The 12,243-nt window shown below is 43.2% G+C and overlaps 1 protein-coding gene and 1 long non-coding RNA gene across 2 annotated transcripts in view; one reads left to right on the top strand and one right to left on the bottom strand.

Moving 5' to 3' along the window:
- Window positions 1-12,243, top strand: part of BABAM2 (BRISC and BRCA1 A complex member 2) — a 97,774-nt gene that overhangs the window by 84,399 nt on the left and 1,132 nt on the right. The window contains exon 11 of the mRNA XM_069955275.1: window positions 2,518-2,671. Coding sequence (XP_069811376.1) covers window positions 2,518-2,671 — 154 coding nt within the window. The remainder of the gene's footprint in view (window positions 1-2,517; window positions 2,672-12,243) is intronic.
- LOC138774426 (uncharacterized) overlaps window positions 5,333-12,243 on the bottom strand; it is an 88,489-nt gene continuing 81,578 nt past the window's right edge. The window contains exons 2-3 of the long non-coding RNA XR_011360312.1: window positions 6,451-6,506; window positions 5,333-5,443 (exon numbers count right to left, since the gene is read on the bottom strand). This is a non-coding gene — a long non-coding RNA (uncharacterized lncRNA). The remainder of the gene's footprint in view (window positions 5,444-6,450; window positions 6,507-12,243) is intronic.

Here is a 12,243-nt window from a genome sequence, read left to right as displayed (position 1 = left end):
CAGTGCTGTACAGATATGGTACCATCTGATTCCATACTTATCCAATGCTCCAGTTAGTGTACTGTTTCCCCACCCTACCCCACTCCTTTACCCCACTTTGTCCCCTCCTCATTCCTTAGTTTTGCCCCCTGTGCTCAGACCTCAGGTCCTCCATGTTCTCGCCCAGCAGTGTGGAGCAGGATAATATCATGTCGGATGCTTTGTCCTGTATTCCCCTCCCGGCTTCTTCCTCTGTCCTCTGGTAACCCTGCAGTAATGTACAATGAAGCGGCACAGAGCCTTCCTTGCAGTGACCTGGAAACACCCCGGCCATTGCTCATTGCACAACCCCAGCCTCTCCTCTGGTATTGTAAACAGCACGGTATAGAATGTACTATATGGCATGTGAGCCGCTGCCAGGCACCGGGTGATCTCAGGTGACTTCCTGTCTGAAGTACAGGCACAAATAATAATAACTCATTGCTGCTGTGATAGAGAGATGGCTGCCTGCAGCCCCCTGTCACTCCCAGACTGGGGCAGTACAGACATAGCTGTCCCCGGTGTCCTGCTATAGGAGAAAATAGTCCCTATAAGTCAAACTATAGAGAGCAGCAAATCCCAATGTGCAGGGCCTTGGAGGGACAGCATCCGGCACTTCTATGCTTTAATCAGCAGTGCTGTCAAAAAGTATTTTCCCCATTCCAAACCATTAACCACCCCCATAAACTTAGACAGTACCTGAAGAGAAGAGAGCAGTGCTGCCTTCCCTCTTCATTAGTCTTTCACACAGGCAGGGACTGCTTCTGCATTTTTCTCCTTCCTCCCTTCTCATACACAGGTGGAGACTGCAGCTGCATCCCCCTCTTACCTCTCTTCTTACACAGAGACTGCAGCTGCATCCCCCTCCTCCCTCTCTTCTTGCACACAGACATAGACTGCAGCAGCATCCCCCTCCTTCCTCTCTTCTTACACACAGAGACTGCATTTGCCTCCTCCTCCTTCCACCCTTCGTACACCTAAGCAGAGACTGCAGCTGCATTCCTCTCTTCTGTCTCTCTTACACACAGACAGAGACTGCAGCTCCAATTCCCCTGCTCCCTCATTGTATACACACAGGCAGAGACTGCAGCTGCATCCCCCTTCCCCCCTCTCTTCTTTCACACAGGCAGAGACTGCAGCTGCATTACCCTCCTCCCTATCTTCTTACACACAGGCAGAGACTGCAGCTGCATCCCCCTCCTCCCTCTCTTCTTACACACAGGCAGAGACTGCAGCTGCATCCCCCTCCTCCCTCTCTTCTTACACACAGGCAGAGATTGCAGCTGCATCCCCCTCCTCCCTCTCTTCTTGCACACAGACATAGACTGCAGCAGCATCCCCCTCCTTCCTCTCTTCTTACACACAGAGACTGCATTTGCCTCCTCCTCCTTCCACCCTTCGTACACCTAAGCAGAGACTGCAGCTGCATTCCTCTCTTCTGTCTCTTCTTACACACAGACAGAGACTGCAGCCCCAATTCCCCTGCTCCCTCATTGTATACACACAGGCAGAGACTGCAGCTGCATCCCCCTTCCCCCCTCTCTTCTTTCACACAGGCAGAGACTGCACCCGCATTACCCTCCTCCCTATCTTCTTACACACAGGCAGAGACTGCAGCTGCATCCCCCTCCTCCCTCTCTTCTTACACACAGGCAGAGACTGCAGCTGCATCCCCCTCCTCCCTCTCTTCTTACACACAGGCAGAGATTGCAGCTGCCTCCCCCTCCTCCCTCTCTTCTTACACACAGGCAGAGACTGCAGCTGCATTTGCCTCCTTCCTCTCTTCTTACACACAGGCAGATGCTGCAGATGCATCCCTCACCTGCCTCTCCTGCCTCTGCCTATTTTAATGTAAAAAAAAATAAATAGACAATAGGTCATGGTTTGTTTTGGTATACAGTCTTTTCCTTAAAAGAAATGGATATAGGTGGATGAGGCCCTTTATACCTGCATATAGGCCCCTCTAGTGTTTGCTATGGCGTCACTCTCTCCTGTGTATGGACACTCACACCATCTTCCATCATATTGAGGGTAGAGTTCCCCTATAAGATGTCATTTGGGCCTGGTGTTTGCAGCCTCTGGGTAACATCTTGTCCCTGACGTTCTGCTTCAGGAGATTTTGGTAATTATCTGTACAGAATTATTCATTAATACACAGGACTGTTTAATGCGGCCCCCGTAACTGTGACTGAAGAGCGTATGTGAAGGTCAGGAGGAGGACGCCACGTCCCTGCCAGAGACGGTCACCTTGCCCTTGCCTGGTAACTGGGGCGGGGGGAAGATTACAGTATTTTTCCAACTAAATTGATGCAGAACATTTAATTTGGTTTGTATCCTGTCTTCTACTACAATCACATCCAAAGCTGCTTCCAGGATTCTGTTATCTTTCTGGCAGTGGTCCCTGCTGGTTCAGTGTCTTTGCACATTGCATATTATCACTCTCTGTTTGCATCTCTGTTTATTACCATTACCTTACATGTTGTTTTTGTGTCTTTGCAGTCGACCTGCCTCTGTATTTTCCCCGGGATCAGCCCATGCTGACCTTTCAGTCCGTCTACCATTTCACCAACAGTGGGCAACTGTATTCACAGGCCCAGAAGAACTACCCCTACAGCCCTCGCTGGGACGGCAACGAGATGGCAAAGCGAGCAAAGTAAGATCTTCTGTTGGCTCTGTACCAAGAATGTTCCAGACTCGTCCTCTCTTCACATTGTTAAAGGGGTACTCTAGTTTTCTTTCAATTCAATGGTTTCAGAAAGTTATATAGATTTGTAATTCTATTCTATTTAAAAATCTCAAGTCTTCCCATACTTATAAGCTGCTATATGTCCTGCAGGAAGTGGTGTTGTCTTTTCAGTCTGACACAGTGCTCTTTGTTGCCACCTCTGTCCAAGACAGGAACAGGAACAGAGCCGTAATGGTTTTCTATGGGGATTTGCTGCTGCTCTGGACAGTTCCTGTCTCAGACAGAGGTGGCAGTAGAGAGCACTGTATCAAACTGAAAAGAAAACAACTGCAGGACATACAGCTTTTGGTAAATACAGGAAGAGATTTTTAAATAAAAGTAAACTACAAATCTATATAACTTTATGAAACCTGCTGATTTGAAAGAAAAATACTTTTGCCGGAATACCCCTTTAAGTTTTACGCATTAGTTCCCTAGTTATCCGTTCCACATAACTGCTGCATGGGGTATCACCCTATATAGTGTGTAACATATACCCCCTTTATATAATATAACTGACTATACAATGCTCAGCATAACTGGGTGAATATAGGATTGGATAAAACTAAGGAATAGCTGGGATTCCCAGGAATACATGATTTCATGTCCTTAGGATAAGTGGTTGCTCTGTGGTTGGTAGGATCTGACCCATCGCAATATATAGGGAGTTTCAATGCTGTGTTTTATGCAGACATTGCACCGCAGCTCAGACCCATACAAGTCAGTAGGGTGAGCTTCATTCATTGCTATGCAGGAACTCGAAGGGCGCACCAACAATAATCAGTGATAAGTGTGTGCCCCTTTAAGATTTCCTATTTACTAAGTGTTTCCTTTCTATCATGTGTAATTACTCTTTATGGTTTATTAACCATCCTTCGTGCGGAGAAGCATCTGCATGTAATTTCATGCACCAGGGATCGCTGTATGGAGGGTCCTCTGCCAGCTAGCTCTGTTCTGGGTCTATGGGTTAATTCACTAACAGATGACATAGTGAGGGGGTAAATGGGAGCCAACGTCTTCAGACATCACATGATGTTAATTTGGAGCGGTTGGCTTCAGCGGGGCAGGCGTGCGAGAGCCTGTACACACCCAGCCTAGAAATGCCCACTTAATTCTATGTTACAGCAATTACACTATAAAGGGCACAGAGTGCCAGGAGCTACAGCGTGACCTTATACCTTCATAACACAGAGGATTTACCCTTTCTGCCCCAGGAGAGGAATCTGGAGATCAGTGATTGCACCTGCTTTATATCTGCCAGGATCTGTCCATTGGTTTGATGTTTATTAGATGCTCAGCCAGTCTGGAAAGATGTAATTTCTCCTCTAATATCCGCATCTCCTCTGTGGTTATCCAACTCAGTGCTGGATTATAAAGTGAGCAGATCCATAGGCACCCTGCACTCTGTTACCTGCACTGCACTTACCTATATAATCATAAAGAGAACTATGTGTTCATACAGTTACAGCTGGACAGTCCTCTCTATCTCCTTCCTGCACTTACCTATATAATCATAAAGAGAACTGTGTGTTCATACAGTTACAGCTGCACAGTCCTCTCTATCTCCTTCCTGCACTTACCTATATAATCATAAAGAGAACTATGTGTTCATACAGTTACAGCTGCACAGTCCTCTCTATCTCCTTCCTGCACTTACCTATATAATCATAAAGAGAACTATGTGTTCATACAGTTACAGCTGCACAGTCCTCTCTATCTCCTTCCTGCACTAACCTATATAATCATAAAGAGAACTATGTGGTCATACAGTTACAGCTGCACAGTCCTCTCTATCTCCTTCCTGCACTTACCTATATAATCATAAAGAGAACTATGTGGTCATACAGTTACAGCTGCACAGTTTTTTCTTTCCCCTCCCTGCATTCATCTCTATGATCATAAAGAGAACTGTGTTGTCATATAGTTACAGCTGCACAGTCCTCTCTTTCTCCTCCCTGCTTTCATCTCTATGATCATAGAGAGAACTGTGTTGTCATATAGTTACAGCTGCACAGTCCTCTCTTTCTCCTCCCTGCTTTCATCTCTATGATCATAGAGAGAACTGTGTGGTCATACAGTTACAGCTGCACATTCATCTCTATCTCCTACCTGCACTTGCCTGTATGATCATAGAGAGAACTGTGTGGCCATACAATTACAGCTGCACAGTCCTCTTTAGCCCCTCCCTGCATTTAGCTCTAATAGTCGTAGAGAGACCTGTGTGGCAATACAGTTACCACCTGGAGGACCCAGAATGAAATCTGCAACATACTGTATTGTCAGATTCAGCTCTGTCCTGAAGGGGTTAAGGCTTCGGCCTGATGAGACCCTAGAGGCAGACACATGTTACATTCAGGTTGACGGATTCTTCTCCAGCAGATGCAGAACTTTAAACCTCTCCAAAAAGAAAAAAAAAAGTCCTCGCAAGTTGCGTCTCGTTCCTCTGGTGCCTGCGAAGCGTGTAATTACACTGCGCTCTGACAGCGCTATTTTAGAAGCAGCCTTCAGCAGCCTCTTAATGGGGGCATTACTTTCACTTCCAAAAAGCAGCGAGAGAATAGGATTATGCCTTAATTATATCTTCTTCATTGTAACACTGATAGCCTTCACCCATAATCCTCCACTTTACATGACACTAATACCGGCTGTGTGTGCGCTCTCTCGCCCCCGCGCCTCATCTTCTGTCTTTCCCAGTAAATACTGCAAAAAAACAAAGTTTCTAAGTGAAAAGAATTAGAGAAGTTTTTGTTCATTGTCTTTTATACTTTAGGTTTTTGCTTTTTTTTTTTTTATATATATATATTTTTCTGTAGATCTCCTGGGCAAAAAAAGCAATGCCTTACGTGACTGTTACCACGTTAATTACGTGGTTTGCACATAATAGAAAAGGGGCGTGGTCAAGTGTATAAGGGGTTGGGATGTAGCTATATTGCAGACCAGTATTTGAGTCACGCTGATCATTCAGAGTAAGGGCCCTATTCCACCGGACGATTATCGTTTGCATAATCGTTAATGATTAACAATCTCAAACGACCGCTATTGCGAAAGACCTGAAAATGTTCACTCATTTCCATGGAACGATAATCGTTACTTATGATCGTAATTGCGATCGTTTTTTCTTGCTATTTCTTCGCTATTGCGTTCGTATCTATTGCAAACGACCGAACGATGTCTTATTCAATGCGAACGTTTTGCGAACGAGCAACGATAAAAATAGGTCCAGGTCTTATAAAGCGATCAACGATTTCTAGTTCGGTCGTTAATCGTTAACTGCATTTCAACCGCACGATTATCGTTTAAATTCGAACGATTTAACGATAATCTGAACGATAATCGTCCGGTGGAATAGGGCCCTTAGGCTCTGTTCACACCAGCTTTTATTTTTTACAATAGGAATAGTATAGTATGGTTGTACAGGATTGATAAAACATGGCGGCATTCTTCTAGACACAGCGCCACCCCTGTCCACAGGTCGCGTATGGTATTGCAGCTCAGCCTCATTCATTTCAATCAGAGCTGCTCTGTAGTACCCCAATATGACCACTACACAATGGATGGAGCTGAGGTTTCCGGCTCTGTACACTGTTTACATCCAAGTGCAGAGCATCTGATCACCGGTCCTATCCTGCACTGCAGACATGATCTATTAATGTAAATTAAAGCTTAGTTTCTTCTATAGGGGCATTGTAGGAAAGTTGAACACTTACCGCCTGGATTCATCACAGATGACAGCTGATCAGTGGGATCTCATTTTTTGATTAGCCTAGTGCGAACAGAGGAAAGATATGAGAATTTTGTGGCAGATTTCACAATCAGCGAAATTCACTTCAAGACATGCTGATTTAGTATAGGATTCATCCATGGCATACAGTTGTGAATCCACCAGTAGTCTAAGCGATGGTGAGACTACAACTCCCAGCATTCCCAGCTGCTGTCAGGATGCTGAGCATTGTAGTTTCATCTCCTTCAGTGGTTATGTATATTTTTCCTTTTTGGTTACTTTTTACCTTCTTGCACTGACTTGTCCCAGGACCTGGAAAACTTGTTTGTGATTATACCTGACACCCAAAACAACCTGTTCTTGGCCGCCTGACAGCAGGGTTTGCCCTGTCCCGGGCCGTGGATGCCTTGTTTATCACAACTGGTTTTATGGGCTGTTTGTTTGTATTCTACTCCCAAGAAGTAACCTTTAGACTCGGTTTGGGAGCCCCTCCCTGCGCGCTCCGTAATGACAGGTCAGGGTCATTGGATTTCTCAGAAACTTCGGAAGAAGAGAGAAAATAACTTTGCTTAAAGGTGGAGAGAGACCTCTGCTGCGGCTGTTCACTGATTCTGATTTTCAATAAAGTTTGTAAAACATAAAGGAGCTCTCTACCTAAAAAATCCCTTGCTCAGGACATTTCAGTTGTTATCAACTTTCTTAGTAAAGCAAACTTTGCCCTCATTTGTGATATTTTTTTTCTATTAATTCAACATTACACAATCCGCCACGGCCGCCATTCTATATATAAACTTCGTAAATTTTCTGATTATTATGTATCCAGGTTACATTACAAAACACTGTTTGTTAGCAAACCTGTAATCTGCTGAACAAGTTCATCCAATCACCATCCCAAAGTCTGGCAGCCTGTGCCATGTTAGCTGTGCAGAGAGCAGCGCCAAAGATTATCTTATGTAGCATTGGAGGGATGGTCCATGCTACAGGGAGAACAGGCACATGTTAAGAAGAGACCATAACAGGGATAAAAACTACTACAAAGTTTTCATTGATAACATAAAGAATCACTGAAAACACAACAAACTATAGACAGCCCACTAGGCCTGTACCATAGATAGACAGGGTCGGGCCATACTAGGCTTGGACTACAGCAAGCATAGAAAGTGGCATGAAGGTACCAGACCATACAATTCCTCTGACAATCCATATATAGAAAGGACCATACTATATATCTGCAGGAATAAGCTATACAATGAGTAGACTATGCAAGGATTAGACCATATGAAGGTACCATAAAAAGGCCACAATACAGATAGACTAGACTAAAGCAAGACTGTCATACATAGACCTAATCAAGAATGAAAAGTTCTACAAAACACTAGAACAACGAGCCAATGTTAGAAAAAGACCACATCAACAATATACAACACAATGAAACTACTATACCATAAAAAGTCCATAGCAGGTCATACATAGAGCTAAAGGGACAGACCCCACAGATCGAAATACAGAAAGATCTCATTAGGAAGCAACAATGTCAAGGACAACAGTATGTAAGACAGAATGGCTCGATCCAGACCTATCGTGCCACTTGATCCTCTATGAAATCCCAAGCGCAGGTGAATGGTTACCACAGTCCGTGATAGATGCAGTAGAATTGGACCATCAATTCAGGAGTACAAATAATTTATTAATAAGCGCAAGGCGTTTCAGCACCCACATATAACTAAGCCTTTCTCAAGCATGTCATAACAAAGTACAACAGTATAGAACGGGTACCAGAAAAAAGCCATATCAAGAACACAACAAAAACTTTATACTATAGAACGTCCATACTGGGACCATACTAAGACAGACCATATCAAGGACTAAAGGTACCATGAAAATACCATAATATGGAGTCCATGGGAAACAAGCTTCTGCTGTTGACCCAAATAAAATGGAGGATTGGATACATGTAAGGATTTTCTGTTCCTCACCATTCACATACAACAGTCCTAATCTAGAACTAACACAGTATAATTCCATAACTGACCATGTGGAAAGCTGGCTAATCCGACAAATGTTGAAAAAAAACCCTCCTAGACCAGATCAGCAGTGATTTATTCCCTCATCACATCCATGACATGTAGCAGAAGCTTCTCACCAGCACTTGCCCATTCATGATCATGTAGTAATTCAGGAATAACAAGGATGCCGGATTATTGGAATTTTAACCTCCAGAGCTGTCCACACTGAACGGTCACTGCCTGTGGACCGCCGGCTCAATGGGCCATCATAACTAGAGATGATCGAAATTCGTGATTTTGCAGGTTCGCGCGAACTCGCACCTTCTCGAACCTGCAGCATTTGATTCCCAGTGCCTTCCCAGTCCGTCGGGAAGGAGGAGACAGCCTGGGTACCGCCTGAAATTCTGGGATACGGCCTATTACCTAGGCTGTATCCCGGAATTCCAGGTGGTACTCGGGCTGTCTCCTCCTTCCCCACGGACTGGGAAGACTGCGGGAGTCAAATGGTGCAGGTTCGAGAAGGTGCGAATTCGCTCGAACCTGCAAAATCCCAGTGTTCGATCATCTCTAATCTAACTTGCAGAGGTTAAGGAGTAGATTCCACAAGATAGTGAACATCCTCCAAGCTCAACCCATGCCAGCTACAGCAGCTCCACAGTAGGAACAGATCTCACAGCCCTTTCCAGAATATTCCAGACAAGTCAATGGGTAACGGTGGATTTGGGGGCCAAAGCCGCGTGGAAAATCATCAATGTGTTCCTCCAACCACTCCCTGGTAGACCAAGCCTCATGACACGGACCATATTCCTGCTGTAACATGGAATTGTCATTGTGGAAGACCTAAATATATGGGGCAGGTGGTCAACTATACAGGTCCCTATAGTGTTCACCATTCAGGGTTGTGGTATGATCACCAATAGTCCTCACACATTTCCCTGACCATGACACAGCCAACACCAGCTTATTGAGCCCCAGTGGTGCACCCACAGGATATGGACAGATATAGACCTGGTAGTCATACCCATTCATATGGTTCAGCGGGAAATGGTGCTCATCACTCCAGACTATATATGCCATATATCCAAGCTGCATTGATCTCTTTCCTTGTGAGAAGTCGTTTGCAATGATGCGGGGTTATTAGGGACACCTTATTAATCTTTCAGCTATTGAAGCCAAGTTGACACTATATACCCAACATAGAACAACTTGTCTGACATTGCAGACAAGTTGATCTAGTTTGGTACATTGTAGCCTAGATAGCAAATATGTCACCTGATTTTTACCTCTTGGATCACCCAAACATGGCCTGCCGCTCTATTATCCTCTGTCATGTCTGTCCTGGATTCATCCATTCACAACAGATGTGGCGGTTTCAGAAACACTGGAACCAACACTCTCCATGCAATCAAAGTCACTACGTTTACCCATCATGCCTACTGATCTGCAAAGAAGAAAAGAATATGTAACTGAGAGCTGAATGTGGCAGAACTTTATGTGGTTTCATATGATTGGTCACGAGATGTCAGTCGCCAGCTGTACCTGATACAGCGATCATTCATGTCTGTAACATCCCGTAAACTGAGCAGCACCGCTTATTGCAGAAACATCTACAGTTAGGATCAATATACATAAGACCTAAAAGTGAGGAGGAGAAGCTGAAGGGAAAATCAGACTAAAAGGCAGAAAAGAAAAAGTGCTCTAATCTTTAAATTAGGAAAGAAATAGCTACAGTATGGTACTCTATTAGGTGAAACAAACCCAGTGACGTCGGCCATGATGGATCTGCTTGAAGACACTTTTACGCAGCTTAGACAGATCTGTTACCATTAACAGTGCAGGAATTACTACTGTAACACTGCTTCCTGTGTACACTATTTACTGTTATACTGTGCCATATACTGCCACCTATGTACAGAAATATAAATACAGCTCGCTGTGTAAAATACAACTTCTATTATACTGCTCCTATGTATTAAAATATAACTAATATAATACTGCTTCTATGTACAAGAATATAACTATTATAATACTGCCCCTATGTACAAGATTATAACTACTATAATACTGCTCCCTATATACAAGAATATAACTACTATAATACTGCTTTTTATATATAAGAATATAACTACTATAATACTGCTCCTATATACAGTAATATAACTACTATAATACTGCCCCCTGTATACAAGAATATAACTACTATAACACTGCTCCTATGTACAGGAATATAACTATTATAATACTGCTCCTATATACAAGAATATAACTACTATAATACTGCCCCTATATACAAGAATATAACTACTATAATACTGCCCCTATATACAAGATTATAACTACTATAATACTGCTCCTATGTACAAGAATATAACTACAATAATACTGCTTTTTATATATAAGAATATAACTACTATAATACTGCTCCTATATACAGTAATATAACTACTATAATACTGCCCCCTGTATACAAGAATATAACTACTATAATACTGCTCCTATGTACAAGAATATAACTACTATAATACTGCTTTTTATATATAAGAATATAACTACTATAATACTGCTCCTATATACAAGAATATAACTACTATAATACTACTCCTGTATAAAAGAATATAACTACTATAATACTGCTTTTTATATATAAGAATATACCTATTATAAAGCTATATTTTGGCAGTTTTTGTGTTTGGTAGTGACATTACTTGCAGTATAAGGTGCGGGTATCGCCAGTATTTAGGGTGGTACTCGGGCGAGATGACTCCCTATTTCAGGTGCTGCGGGGATTACTGCTCCTAATCCTGTTATTACGAGGTGGAAATGCTCTTGTCTCACAAATCTGTAATTCTCCTTATTAATGTGACACTGAACTCTGTTACCCTGATGAGCAGGTGGAAGACGTTTCCACAGTATGGGGTGTATGTAAGGTGTAGGGTTTTTATAGGATTAAGGCTTGGGCTGTGCAGTCAGGTGATGGCGCTTTAAGTACCGCCTTGCTTACTCCCTGTCAGTATAATAGGATGCTTCTCCTGCCAGTTCACCTTAACCTTATCATTGCTTTAGTTCACAGGACTGGGATTTCAGTGTATGCTATCGAACTTCATAGTGCATCCTACAGTGTAGCCTTCATCCATCTTTTTTTAGTCATTTTTTTTTCCAGTCTTTTCTTTTAACCTATTATAATTGTCATTGAGTTTTGATTATTGTATTGTATTATTGAGTCTTGATTATTATAACTATTCTGAACAATGGTGGAAGTGCAGCCACCTGAAGTGCCTCACCGATGACCTCTAGTGCACTATAAATACATATTCACTAAGCAGGGGTGGGCCTAGCAATTGGTTTTGCTTTGTGACCAAACATGTTAAAGGTTTTTTTGACCTATGTTCCACCTAACCATGTACACTGAAAAAATCATAGTGACAGTTACTCCTCACTATTCCCCACCCTCTTCCATGATCACATCCAAATTTTCTTTTGATACCGTCTCTCTAAGCAGGGGCGGGCCTGGCAATTGGTTTACTTTATTGCCTGTCAGCTAAGAGGTCTACAGACCCCTGGTTCACTCAGTGCTGTTCTTTGATCTGAGGATGTTAGTAGAGCAGATTACTTGTTTCACCACCATGCCCAATGCTCTGTTGATACCGTTTCTCTAAGCGGGGGGTGGGGCTAGCTATATGTATATATGAGGCGGTTTTACTCGGTGGTGTACCTTTGTTTAAAGCAGTCAGGGGTGGGGCTAGCATTAGGTTATATTGTGTAGCCTAGCAGCT

Source organism: Dendropsophus ebraccatus, chromosome 15 (genome assembly GCF_027789765.1).
Source record: "Dendropsophus ebraccatus isolate aDenEbr1 chromosome 15, aDenEbr1.pat, whole genome shotgun sequence".
Taxonomy (NCBI): Eukaryota; Metazoa; Chordata; class Amphibia; order Anura; family Hylidae; genus Dendropsophus; species Dendropsophus ebraccatus.
Note: the sequence above shows the minus strand (reverse complement) of the source record. Positions and strands in the feature narration are given on the sequence as shown.